General features: G+C 48.3%; 1 protein-coding gene across 3 annotated transcripts in view; it reads right to left on the bottom strand.

Annotated features, from left to right (window-relative positions):
- Positions 1-5,948: 5,948 nt before the first annotated feature.
- Positions 5,949-14,203, bottom strand: part of LOC115635018 (tyrosine-protein phosphatase non-receptor type substrate 1-like) — a 79,734-nt gene continuing 71,479 nt past the window's right edge. For all 3 annotated transcript variants that reach the window (XM_030533204.1, XM_030533205.1, XM_030533203.1), the window contains 4 exons: positions 12,456-12,569; positions 10,705-10,726; positions 9,746-9,785; positions 5,949-8,380 (listed from right to left, as the gene is read on the bottom strand). In XM_030533204.1, the coding sequence (XP_030389064.1) occupies positions 8,135-8,380; positions 9,746-9,785; positions 10,705-10,726; positions 12,456-12,569 (422 nt within the window). In that variant the 3' untranslated portion in view covers positions 5,949-8,134. The remainder of the gene's footprint in view (positions 8,381-9,745; positions 9,786-10,704; positions 10,727-12,455; positions 12,570-14,203) is intronic.

Below are 14,203 nucleotides of genomic sequence, written 5' to 3'. Positions count from 1 at the left end.
AAGTAAAAACAGCAGCGCGGGGTGGCACCATCTAGCCAGTGAGAAAGAGCTCTGATCTCTCCAATAGCTGATACGTGAGCTCCCCTTAATGGTGAGTCTGGGACAGAGAAAAATCAACAGGCTGCTAGTTAATGTCTGGTGTCAAAAGCTGAGGGTCCTGACAGAAGCTAGAGTGAGAGGAAAAATCTGGCAGAAACAGTTCAAGTTTAACAAACACAGAATAAAGGGAAAAACCTCAGCAGCCCAACAGTGTAGCATTTCATTTCAGAAAGGAGGACTACACAAAAATGAGGACGTTTAGTGAAAGAGAAATTAAAAGGTACAGCGCAAAAAGTGAAATCCCTGCAAGCTGCATGAAAACTTTTTAAAGATACTAGAAGAGACGCTCAACTTAAACATAGACCTCAAATTAAAAATCAGAAGAGAACCAAAGAAGAGCCACCATGGCTAAACAACAAAGTAAAAGAAGCCGAGAGAGGCAAAAATCCTCCTTTAAAAAGTGGAAGTTAAATCTTAGTGATGAAAATAGAAAGGAGCGTAAATTCTGGCGTATATAATTAGGAAGGCCAAAAAATGAATTTGAGGAACAGCTAACAAAGACTCGAAGTAATAGCAATTTTTTTAAAGTACATCAGAAGCAGGAAGCTGCTAAGCAACCAGTGGGACCACTGGATGATCGAGGTGCTAAAGGAGCACTCGAGGATAAGGCCATTGCAGAGAAACTAAATGAATTCTTTGTATCAGTCTTCACGACTGAGGATTTGAGGGAGTTTCCCAAACCTGAGCCAGACTTTTTAGGTGACAAATCTGAGGAATTGTCCCAGATTGAGGTGTCATTAGAGGAGGTTTTGGAACAAATGGATAAACTAAACAGTAATAAGTCACCAGGGCCAGATGGTATCCACCCACGAGTTCTGAAGGAGCTCAAATGTGAAATTGCAGAACTACTAACTGTCGTCTGTAACCTACCATTTAAATCGGCTTCTGTACCAAATAACTGGAGGATAGCTAATGTGTCACCAATTTTAAAAAAGGGCTCCAGAGGTGACCCTGGCAATTATAGGCCAGTAAGCCTGACTTCAGTACCAGGCAAACAATTTAAACTATGGTAAAGAACAAAATTGTCAGACACCTAGATGAACGTAACCTGTTGAGGATGAGTCAACATGGTTTTTGTAAAGGGAAATCATGCCTCGCCAATGTACTAGAATTCTTTGAAGGGGTCAACAAACATGTGGACAAGGGGGATCCAGTGGATATAGTGTACTTAGATTTTCAGAAAGCCTTTGGCAAGATCCCTCACCAGAGGCTCTTAAGCAAAGTAAACTGTCATGAGATAAAGAGGTAAGGTCCTCTCATGGATTGGTAACTGGTTAAAAGATAGGAAACAAGGGGTAGGAATAAATGGTCCATTCTCAGAATAGAGAGAGGTAAATAGTGGTGTCCCTCAGGGATCTGTTCTGGGACCAGTCCCATTCAACATATTCATAAATGATCTGTAAAAGGAGGCGAACAGTGAGGTGGCAAAATTTACAGATGATACAAAACTACTCAAGATAGTTGAGTCCCAGGCAGACTGTGAAGAGCTACAAAAGGGTCTCTCAAAACTGGGTGACTGAGCAACAAAATGGCAGATGAAATTCAGTGTTGATAAATGCAAAGTAATGCACATTGAAAACATAATCCCAACTATACATGTAAAATGATGGAGTCTAAATTAGCTGTTACCACTCAAGAAAGGGATCCTGGAGTCATTGTGGATAGTTCTCTGAAAACATACACTCAGTGTGTGGCGGCAGTTTAAAAAAAAAAAGGCAAACAGAATGTTGGGAATCATTAAGAAAAGGATGGATAATAAGACAGAAAATATCATTGCCTCTATAAATCCATGGTACGCCCACATCTTGACTGTGTGCAGATGTGGTCGCCCCATCTCAAAAAAGATGCATGTGACTGGGAAAAGGTTTAGAAAAGAGCAACAAAAATGATGAGGGGTGTGGAAAAGCTGCTGTATGAGGAGAGATTAATAAAACTGGGACTTCTCAGCTTGGAAAAGAGACGACTAAGGGGGAATATGATAGAAGTCTATAAAATCATGCCTGGTGTGGAAAAGTAAATAAGGAAGTGTTATTTACTCCTTCTCATAACATAAGAACTAGAGGCCACCAAATTAAATGACTAGGTAGCAGGTTTAACACTAAAAAAAGGAAGTACTCATTCACACAACACACAGTCAGTCTGTGGAACTCCTTGCCAAGGAAAGTTGTGAAGGCCAAGATTATAACAGGGTTAAAAAAAGTACTAGATAAATTCTTGGAGGACAAGTCTATCAATGGCTATTAGCCAGGCTGGGCAGGGATGGTGTCCCTAGCCTCTGTTTGCCAGAAGCTGGAAATGGGCGACAGGGGATGGATCACTTGATGATTATCTGTTCTGTTCATTCCCTCTGGGGCACTGGCATTGGCCACTGTCAGAAGACAGGATACTGTGCTGGATGGACCTTTGGTCTGACCCAGTGTGGCCGTTATGTTCTTGTTAACATTCCTCACCTAATCAAACAGTGCTTCTTGGCAGGGCTAAAAGCCAGTCTGCAGACTGGCCAGGCCAGTTGGAAATGGGGGCGTGTGTGATTACCCCACCTCAGGAAAACCTGCCCTGTCAATGGGATGCATTGAAAGACCATAACTTTAAATTGTTGGAGGAGGAAGAATGAGCAAAACGAAAATTCTACCTGGGCATGATCTGCCACAACACTGCAGGGTGACTGGCTTCTTTGTGTGGAAGCTGCTTTGGGCAGAGTGTGTCTGTTTCCAATGGGAGGCTAGCTTCAGCCGTAGCTGGGGAAACAGGCCTGTGCCATAAGTTGCAGCTCTCCCACTAACAGACAGGCAACCCCTTCTCCTGCCTCTTTAAGGTTCTTATCCTCACCCCTCTCTGACAGGCACTGGTGAGGGGTTAGCTGAGTAACGCACAGGGAGGCTATTCAACAGCTGGGGGTTTTTTCTTCTTTCAGAGCACCAGGTAACCCATCTACACTGCAGCACTGACCAGTAGCAGGCCTAGTTGTTAGGGTCCCAGCCTTCAGCTGTGTGCTGTGAGGAGCTGGAGCAACTCCAGAGACCTTCCTCTTCCCTGGAAGCTCACTGTGATGAGTCTCTTTTCGAAAGCAAACTTTGAATGGGGGCTGGATTTGCACACCCTCCGCTCAGCCGTGGTTGAACAAACAGAACCAGCTGGAGCGCTGGGACGAGATCCAAAGGGCGGAAAGGCTGGACTGCAGAGAGAGGAAGCAGTTCTGCTCCAGTGATAAAATGGTGGAGGGGGGAGGCTCAGCACTTGCTTCTGAGCTGGGGGATTGTAAATACTGAAACCTGGGGCTCCTAGTGCCCCGCTGACCATAGGAACAGGAAATCTTCCTCTCTGTGTACTCAGTCTTGTTCGTTTTGTAGTGAGAGTGGCTGCTGGTTCAGCTCTTGGGCAATCCGAAGTGAGTTTGCTGCTTGAACTTCTCCTCTGGCTTCAGTCAGCCACAGCTGTACTAAAACTCATTGCTATACTCCCCAGCTCCCCAACTCCCAGGACCGCCTTCCCCCACACACACGGCAGGCAGGCTTACTCCCCAGATGGCTATCAGAAGGACACTGCTGGGAGGCCCTGCTGGGAGAGGGGCTCTGGAGGACACAGCCCCGCCTTGCTCAGTGGGCCTTGAAGGACCATCTGCATGACAAGCAGCTTTGGGCCGGGGACCTGTTCACTGTTTTAGGCTGATGTTGGTTAATGGGTGGCTCAGTTTGGGAGAGTAGGCAGGAGGGAGCAGGGCTGAGTTACTGCTCGGACAGGGTTAATTCACCGAGGGGGACAAGTCGCTGCTGCAGGATGGAATGTAGGGGGCTGCCCTGCTTAGGAGTTCATGCCACCCCTAGACCTAGCTGTGCTTATCATTGTAGACGGACTGTACAGGGGATCCCGACAATGCTGGAGCTCCATAGCTGGAGCAGTCATGGTGGAAGGGCCCATTTCCAGAAGAGGGCTCCTCTTCTAAAACACCTGTTACTATTGACTTCCACCTGTCTGCATACAGGGCTACGCCTGGGGGCAGCTCCATCAACAAAGCTAGGATTTGATAATTCACAGCCCCTGTGGCCAGACCCCAGCCCTTCACTCCCCCACTTCCACTCCCCTGGGCCACCCACCACAGCAACACGTTCCCTGGGGGAGAGGTGGAACAGCAAGAGTGGAAGATAAAGACGCGTGGGCACGCAGGTGGGTTGTAAATACACAAGTGGCCCTTGGACAGGGTAAACAACTCTTGAATCTTGGAAAGGATCATGGCTGGTCTAAAAACATTTTGGGCTTCCTGACAGTTGGGAGTCACTGAACTATTCCTCCTAGGTCTCTTGTTCTTAAGAACGATCCCAGTATTTCTGCTCCCTCCTGTTCCCAAACACAGCAGACAGCCGTGATGTCTTGGATCATTCTTGTTGCAGGCCTTAGTGTTTTCCCATCATTATTCCCACCACACGTTCTTCCTTCTGGAAAGCTCAGTTCCACCGCACAGAACCATCCAATGATTACTACCCTAGACTTATGCTCCTGAGTCCTCCTGTAGTCTGCTTGCTACTGCCTGCAGGACCTGGTCTCTGCAGTTCTCGCATCCCCCTCACAAGCTGTAGGAGCCCTGAAGGTCAGCCACAGCCTCATGGGAATCACTTGAAAAGTTTCCACACACAGTGTCTGCGTCACATTGTTTTTCTCACAGCTGTATGGAAATGGGATCTGTGGATGTCTTGTTGAATTGCTTCATGGCAGCTGATAAGCCTGGCACGAGAAGTGGGGAACATATTGCATGCCAGCGGCTTATGTCACCAGGTTCTACTGCTTCCTCCCTCTCCAGTTCAGTGCAATCTCCTGACAAACCCCCTCCCACATAGATCCCCTCCTTCTCCACATGATGCTGCTCAGGTACCTTGCCCTGCTTTTTGAGTCTTCTGTTGCAAGGGATGGACCTTTGTCACCCTCCAAACAATGAGCTTCATCTCAAACAGAAGTAGGCTTCAGCCAACAGTAGTTATGAGAACCTGTTTTGGGGTTCAGCTGGGAGCTACCATCAGCACAAGCTATGGAGTCTTTTACAAGAGGCCCAGCAAGTCTAACCACAGGCAGATGGTTACTGGACTTCATCTGAGATCCAGACATCTAAGCCACAGAAAGCTAAACTAAGAAAGAGGAACACAGGCTGGCTTTCAACACTGGTTTTAACCGCCTCTGATAGCATTCTTGGATGCTCTGCTATGGACTGAGCAATCAGCAAAACCAGATGACTGGCAGAAAGCTTCGGGGGGGCAGGGGAGGAAGAGATGTGAGGGAAAAGGAGCATGGGCTGGTGTTTAGAAAAGCACAAGACTAAACTAGCTCCTGAGTTCTAATCCTGGTGCTGGCTGCCTTACGATAGGATTTAAATGCACAACTACCTATCTGCAGTTGTGCATGCAAATTGTCCCACTTGCCTGAATTGCATGTGCAGTTGTGCTCAGTTTCCATGACCGCACTTGCACCTTTGAGTGGCAGACTTGTTTAAAAACCCGGCTTTTCACCGCCCTGTGGCTTAGTCTGCCCGTCTGCTCCATGGGGATCACATTGCCCTGCCTTGCAGAGGGGTCACAAGGCTGCACTGTGAAGCCCCTGGAGCTTCTTGGATAGAAGATGCTTTAGACGTACAAAGCAGCTGTGCTCAGCCCTGCAAATTCTTCTCCCCGACACCTCCAAGGGAGGGACGGAGTAAAACTGGGCAGTACAAAGAGATGGGGCGGGGGGAAGGATCTGAGAACATGAATGACTCAGATTGCCATCCCGCTCCCCCAGGGTATCTAACCCAGGAAGGATGTCCTGGCTTCCCTGTGGCAGGGGGCCCTGAGCACTGCAGTTGGCACTGACACACAAGCAAGACAGAACTTTGAACTTTTTATTACAAAAATATCCTGCAAGCAAAACAAAACAAAAAAATAAAGTTGCAATCTGTACAAGTGGTCACCCTGCTGGTTTTGAAACATCCTGTCCAGATCTCCTGGCTTCCCCTTCCTCCTCCCCTGCTCCCTGCAGGATCAAGCAGCTAGAATACAATCTGGTTTCCAATGCAACTTAGTACTAGATTATTTCTCCCTCGTCCGCCCTCCTTCCAAGGAATAGTACCACAGGTCCCATGTGTTCCCTTTAATACTGCTGAGGAAAGGAGGGCAGTGAAAGGGCATTTGGCCATCACAATAACTGGGCAAAGGGGCTACATTCAGGCCTGGCATAAACGAGTATAATCCACTGCCTAGAGTGCCAGCTGCCTAGCCCAGCTCTTCTTGGCCCTGGGACTCTTGAAACCTGAATCCTAGGGATAAGGTGAAAATTGAACCTGTGCATTATCTGCAACCTCCCATGGAGAAACTCAGGAAGATGGCTGCTTCTGAAATGCCACTCGTGGCTACATTTCAGCTTTGTCTGTCACTTTTCTTTGCTAGGACGGTAAGTCTGCCCGGCAGTGGGGAAGGCCGCGAAGTCAGAAATCCGCTCCCCTCCCCGCAGCGCTGATGGAAGGTTACTTGCTTACCAGAACTTCACTTGACAGGGTTGGGGATTAGCACGCTGACTTTGACACTTAGTTTTGCACGTCTCATCCTAGTGATGAACACACAGCACTCCATCCATGGATGACACACAAGCATTGGCTTTTAGCTCTAAAGATTAACAGTTTGACATGTCAAACAGTCAAAGCATGGTGACGTTGTTCTCTGGGAGATGCCCTCCCCCGTGCATCAAGGCTCTCTTCTTCCTTCCAGGCACTGGGGCCGGGAGTGCTGGATGAACAGGAAGTGCTGAAAGGCAGCATAGCCCTGGGATTAGCCTGTGCTCTGGCAGTAGAGGTTGGCTTGCCTCTTCCCCCCACCCTGGCTAGCACAAGCTTCTGTAGGAAGCCCGTTGGTCCCAGTCTCAGAGGATAAGCTCCGTGGTTGGTAATGAGGATGCTCTGTACCAGGGGAACACAGGCCTGGAAGAGGTGGTGCCTAATAGCTCAACTAGTGTAGCTTGCGATTGGCTCCTGGGTCAGATAAAGAATCTCCGCTCTGCCCAGGGAGCTCCGCAGGCTGTGTTCCCCAGCCCAAGCTGCTAGGTGCTGAGAAACATCCTCACTTTGTTGATCTGATTGCAGAGCGTGAGACACACAGCCTGGTGTTCAACCCTCAAGGGCAGGAGGGGGTCGCTGGTCTTAACATACTGCCCAAGGATGGGATGATTGGGGAGGGGAAACCTCAGGTGGAAACTTAAGGAATTACTTATGACACACTTAGTTTGGAGGGAAATCTGGGCCTAAAATGAGCAGTCTCGTTCAGAAGCAGGTTTTGGAGCAGGGGAAGGGAGGAAGTTTGAGAGGAAGAAGTAGTAGTCACTCCAGATCAGTGTCTGCTCTTCACAGAGGGACTCCAGCAGGCAAGCTAGTTCGCTTATGTTGCCTTGAGAACAGCAGTCCAGAGCCTGCTGCCAGAGAGCTCTCTGCCACTAAGTTATCTCCCAAAATGGCCGCTGCCGCCTTCAGGTGGCTGATCTGAGGCAGCCTGGCTGGTTCTTCCACGCACACGACGTGCTAAATTGGCTGCAGAGAAACTCAGGTGTTCACTAGACTGACACAGCCCTTGTTTGGAGAGGTTACGAGATGGAGTAGGCCACTGCACCAGCAAAGCACTGAAAACAGTCTGTCTGCTTAACACGTGTGAAAGCAAACTCCGTGCACTGAGCAAAGGACCTCTCCAGTCTTGTGACAAATCACTGGGAGAGTAGAGGGAGAATAGCAGAGATACTGGTTCAGAAATAAAAGCTGTGCTGTGTGAAGGTCTGGGCCTCTCCGGGCTGGGTGTGGAAGTTGGTATTAACTCAAGTGAGGAAGGACACAGTGGCATGGGGAGGCTTCTGCACGCTGTGTGAAGTATTCCAGACCCAGGAATGCAGCGCCCGTGGCTTGGCACACACTTCCACTGTGCTCCTGGTGCCTCCATTGAGAGCCAGCGTTGGAGGACCAGGGCTCCACGTCCAGCTGGGGGCCCGGCATACTTCACCGAAAACCCAGTGAGCCTCGGACTGCTTTTAGCCCTGATCATTTCCTTTGGATTTGGACGCTGGCATACTCTGAGATGGCTTCCTCAGGCCGGGGGGCAGGTCTCTTGGGTGACTTGCTGAGGTGGACCATGTCCAGGTCAGCATAGGTGAGATTGTCTTCAGTGGCTGCCGGCTGGATGCAGGCATATTCCGACTGTGGACTCATCTCCACAAACCGGGGCGTCCTCTTCTTCTGCTTGTCAAAGTTCAGGTCTGCGTAGGTCAGGTTGTTGGGATCAGAATCCTGAGTTGGGGGAGGCAGAAAACGGAGTCAGTAGGGAGCTGTGTCACCTACAGATGGGGTATTAAGCCGTTCATCCTGAGTTAAGAGCCTGGTCTAGTGGCTATAGCAGGAGATTGGGGAAAGAGCTAGATTCTACTCCCAGCTCTGCTGCTGACTGACCCTGGGCAAGTCATTTAGTAGCCCAGTGCCTCAGTTTCCCCATCATAAACTGGGACTACAACTACTTCATTAATGACTACAGTGCTCTGGGGTCCTTGGATGGACCTGCTAGGGCAACACAAGTATGATGTGCTCAAACCTAAAGTCCTACCACCTGACACCTGGGGTCTGTGATGAATTAGTGGTGCTGGATCCTGAGACAGGTGTCCCCATTCCAAAACCAACCCCTCAACTATGGGCATCAACTGTTATCTGCTGAATAAGCCAGCCAGTTGGCAAAGACGGAAATGGCTCTGGAGACTGATCTACCATCCTGGGCAGGATGACGGCATGCTGGTGGGACAGTGTGGGGTAAATCTAGCCAGCAGCAGTGCAAGCTGTACTGTTGTCAGATAACTTGGCTCTAGAACTGTCATTCAACCTCCTGGGAACACTTGCTAGTGTTTCAAGAGGGGTGGAGAAGCACGCTAGTCCACAGGGCCCAAGACTAACCAAGACACTCGCTGGCTGCCTTCAGGCTTCTCAAGCAACTGAGCTGCACTATTACCATCCACTGCAAGAATTCTCCCTTCAGTCTGCTGGCGAAGGATGCTCAGAAGGAAGAACCAGCTGGCAATACCAAGCTAGAGACTGCAATCCACTGCACCCCTGTCGGTCTGGAGATGCTCCACTGGAGTCAACAGAATTACTCTAGACCTGCAGTGGTATAAGTGAGATCATGGTCTGGGCTGCTGTGTCCTGAATGGATGAGGTCTTACCAGTGTTCGGCCAGCTGTGTGCCTATATGAGCGTGAGCATGTGGACAAGCTGAGGCAGGGAGGATAGAGCTCAGTTCTGATCGGTAAATTACTCATAGCCGCATCACAGAATGCAAAATAACTCTAGAAATAGCTTCCCTGATTTATTGTACAGCTGGCCCTAGTCACAATAGATCAGACTTGTTCTTTGGGGAGGGGTGTGGATGAGGAGAAGAGAAGAGAAATTCAGTGCGATGGCGGCAACATCCCTATGCAATTTAGAGAGGGAGCATTTGTCCTGAACTGTCTGTCTCCCCCTCCCACCCCAGCCACGGAAGTAGGCTTGTATAGCTGAGATTCTGAGCACTTAATAAACTGCCACGATTTTAGCCTGATGCTTGGTATTTTCATGGTATCTTCTGCTGCTCAACCCTCTCCACTTCCCCAAAAGAATCTAGTTGTTACACACCTGGGGAGCTGGGCCAGGGCTCTTCTCAGGCTCGTGTAGCCTACAGAAAAAGCAACAGAACAGAGTCAAACAGTCATTGTATTTTAAAACAGTAGCACTGCTGGGTGACTAATGGGCTTAAGTGGGGACACACACAATTGACTGTATAAAATTGATTTTCTATAAATTCAACCTAATTTCATAGTGTAGACATACCCTAAGTTTTGCAGAGGATTCTTTCAGGTTAGGATGGCTGAGGACTGACTGACGGTTGATCGCAGGACAGAGGGGAGAACCATTGGACATAAGTGCATGATAACAGAACTAACCGCACTCCGCAGAGTTTATCCTCGCACAACACACAGATATAAATAACCAGCTGGCCATAGGATGAAGATTTGAATTCCCTCAGGCTGCCTGTGTGTGGCATGGACAATGCAGAACATGTGGCTGGTTGTCTGCTCAGTTAATGAATGTGAGGGTGTATGCTCAGCCGGAGCCTCCGTTCAGCAATGCTATGGGAGAACCATCTCCAGCGATGTCGGCTTGCTGGCTCGTAGCTGTGTTTGCACAGAGTGACTTCGCTGAGCTGTCTCTGGGTGGTAATTCTTGAACAGTCGTGAGCTGTAACAGGCTGAGTTGTGGCTCATGAGCTACTCTTGCCTTTACAATGGCTTTGAGGTATTCGACCCTGCCATGTCACTAGAGCTAGAGACCAATGTCTCCATAGCACGGATCTCCTCTTCCAGCCACTAGTGACTGAGCATCACATCAACCACCATGTACAGGTGAAGAGCTTTCAAAGTGAAGCATAGACCATCCTAAACCGTAGGGATTTAAGTTACAAACTTGGAACCTAGCTAAAACTTGATTCAATTCATCCCTGGTGTCAACACTTTGACTTCATTAGCTCCTGTGGCTTTAAATTCCCTCATTGATTACCCAACAGTTCAATGAAGAAAGTGGAGAGCAGTGCTTACCTTACAGAAGGGGAGCTTTTTCCTGTTAAAAAGAGAAACACAACTTAAAAAACCATACTGTAGTAATCACCCCTCCCCACAGCATTTCATGTTAGTTTATATTTTTTAGCTCTTTTGCACACTATTTACTTTTTTTCTAACTTTTTTGGTGGAAGTTGCTAGATCAGGTTTTCCAGAAACCCAATAACAGCATCTTCCTGCAAACTCTGCTGAACGTGTTGCAAAGCTCCTTTCCTTTGATTGCAGGACAAATCTTTGTGAATGGAGTCTAAACCTTTCCTATTTTAGGAGTGTCTTTTGCACGACACACAAATTGTATCAAATACAATATTACGGACAGCCTGGGGGTTTTCAGAATGGGCCTGTTTTATGAAGCTAAACATGGCAGCATGCTAGAGTAGTGATGGGAAAGGGGTCAGAAGCCTGTAACAGTATCAGAGTTCTGAGGTCTTATTGCTCTTGCTGTTTAAAATGTTATCAGTTCTCCTTGATGAGATTATCCCCTGGTAATTCCCCTCCCCTCTTATTTGTGGGATGAATCTTCCAATGCCTTCCAAGCACACTACTGGGAGCTGTGATTCCTCTAGCAATTGGCAGAAACTAGATGGGGGATGGTAGCAGTGAGACTTTTCCCATTTACCCTCCCATCAGACAAGGGGGACAACCCTACTGAGAAACCCTGAGATCACAACCAGCGCTGATGTTTCAGTGATGTATTAATGGGGTGCTGCATTGTTAGGCAAGAAAATACTGCAACAAACCAGTGTCTGAAACACCCTGAGCTTACAGCAAATGTACAAACACACCCGCATCCCCACACGGGCTGGTCTGGAGCCTCTACAATCCCTTGTTGGACTAGCTGGTGCAGCATCTGAAATGAGGTCTTAGTTCACGGCCTGGCAGAATCAGTGATGCGTTTAGGAGCGGTATTCCCTCCATGCGGGGAGTGGAACAAGTGGTGCAGCTGCATTCGTCCTTCCCGCAGTGCAATGCTGAAGTTATCCCAACACCTGCTCCTAGCAGCCGTGCTGGGCTCTATGGGATGGGTGCTAGAATCTATGGGATAGTGTTAGAATCTTAGTAGCACCCATATGTTCTAATGCACGGGGGTGAGAGTGTCTCCATCCAAAATGGGGTTGCCCCATGGACATGCTAAGCCTATTACAAGGACAAACACAACCCATCCTTTCATGCAGTCAATGCTTTCCTTGCTTGGTGTCCATACAGCATGCCCTCTAGATAGGGTGTTAAACTAAGGGTCCTTTTACTCCTCATCTGTCCAGGAGGATATCAGATATCCTCTGGGCATTTTTTTTTGAGAGCACTAGGAGAGAACCCTAGTGTCCTGGCCAGCATTCTCCCTCAACTAGAGCTTTTAAATTCCCATAACTGCCCTTAACATCTGTAGTCATTGTCCCTACATCTCTCTAGCTTGCATCTTAGTAGAGAGTTTCAGGGTCCCTAGATGCTATTTAAAGAGAAGAATACAAAGTGTGACTCATTCATATGAGTTCCATAATGCATAACAAATCTATTCCAGTGGCTGTTACCCTTAAGCTATAACTGACTTTTCCCTATAGCTGCGAGTGAAATTCTCTTCCACCTTCCCCAGGTGAACGCTAACCAGTTTGGTTCAACCCTCCCTTCCTGATGCTTGTGTGTTTGTAAAGCACTGCCTGCGTGTATGGGAAGAGAGTGATCTAGCCAGGGCACCCCCTGGCAGGCACCCCTGGAAAATAATTCATTTTTACCTTTGCGTTGTCGTACTCTGATGAGGTAAATAACGGCGATTACCAATACAACCAGCACTGCACAAACCACTGCTACTGCTATGTAGATCTTTTTTTCTTCAGATAAGTAACTATCTGTAATGAGAAAAATTTGGGGATCATAGGAGGCCAGCGTCAGAACAGTCAAACAGAAAAACTCCTCGCCAGACGGAGTGAGTTAAATGTAGAACATCTGGGTGTGTATTTACAGGTAAAGGTGAGCTAGGCCTCAGGAGCCTAAAGGAGCCAGGAGCTCAGCTCATGGAAATTCAGACTCCCTTTGGTCTCTTTGAGAATCTCAACCACAGCTCAGGTCTGCAGTTTGGTACAAATGGGAACTTCCCTGGAGTTTGATTGTACAGACCTGGGGTTCCTGCTCATAGCTGTTGTAGAGATGACAGGTCTGTTCTGAAGGAGAGCTCTGCACTTCTTGGAAGCATGTCCATTTCACCAACAGAAGTTTGGTCCAATAAAAGAGATTCCCTCCCCCACCTTGTATGTCTCAGGCCTAGTCTGTGGGGTTTAGAGGAGGATTTGGAATCCAGTTCGCTAGGTGCTCTAGATGTGTGGATATAGTTGGCTGAAGTTTTTCTGGCAAACAGTGAAGTTACCAAAAAGTGTACGTGGTTGGGTTCTTTATACCAGAAAGACTTGTGAATTCAGGCCAAATTCAGCTAATCTTTCAGCGGAAACAAACTAAAATGGCTTGTTTTGGCCATTTCAAAGTCCAGAGTTGGCTCTTGTTTATTTTGAAATGGTGTTTTGTTTAGATGTTTAGCTAAAGTTCTGTTTTACATAGAAAAAAGGGTGAGACACCCAAAGCAAACTTCCATTTTTGGGTCAAAATAAACCGTATTTGAGGTGTGTGGTTTTTTTTTTTTTAATTTTGTCCCTGCATCAAAAATCCATTATTTGCTCAGCTCTAATAATGACCAGTCTCAGCCCATCTGCTGAGTGCATCTAGTGAAGACCAGCAACTCAAGTTAACGTGTTCCCATTAGACTGCCCCATAGCTATAGAAAAGGGGCAGGGGAAGCCTTTGAGTCTCGGTATAACTTCTGGCAGCACTAGACAGCAATCCCCCCCAAGCGGCACAGCAGCCACTATAACTGTTCATCTCACACAACAGTGGGCTGGAGAGGAATATGGGAGAGACCCTTAACCGACAGACGCACACCATGTGGAGGGGTTAAGTTCTGTCTTGGGATACTGAGGAAGAGTCAAGAGGTAAGTGATCAGCTGTACAGAATGTTCATAGTGAAACCTCCAACAGGCCGAAGGCTGAACTCAAGCCCCCAGGCAACACACAGGGGCTGGCTCATCCCCAAACCAAACACACAGGTTCAGTTACTCAACTGAACCCTCTGCGTTTGCCCAGCTCCGGCTGCAGCTGTTTGCATAAGATACTAGCTGGCCGGGTGGAACCTCAGCTTCATGTCTGCAGGAGTGATGATGTCTGAGCCCCTTGGCAAGGGCCTCTGTCACAGCCCTGCAGGGCTGCTGAGATCATCTGCCCTGGGCACAGAGTGTGGCCAAAGTGACAGTTCCTGCCCTTAACCTTCCCCTTCCCGCTCTGCCCAAGGGCCCCAGGGGAGCAGAGCTGAGCTATCATCCCGGAATAAAAGAGTGGCTGTTACACTGAGGCGCTCCCCTGGCGGAGATGGGCTGAAATGGCCCCTGGTTCCGCAGAACAGACCTGGCATTTCCCAGCAGTGCAGGGGAGGGTTCGA

The sequence above is a fragment of the Gopherus evgoodei genome, chromosome 14 (assembly GCF_007399415.2).
Source record: "Gopherus evgoodei ecotype Sinaloan lineage chromosome 14, rGopEvg1_v1.p, whole genome shotgun sequence".
Taxonomy (NCBI): domain Eukaryota; kingdom Metazoa; phylum Chordata; order Testudines; family Testudinidae; genus Gopherus; species Gopherus evgoodei.
Note: the sequence above shows the minus strand (reverse complement) of the source record. Positions and strands in the feature narration are given on the sequence as shown.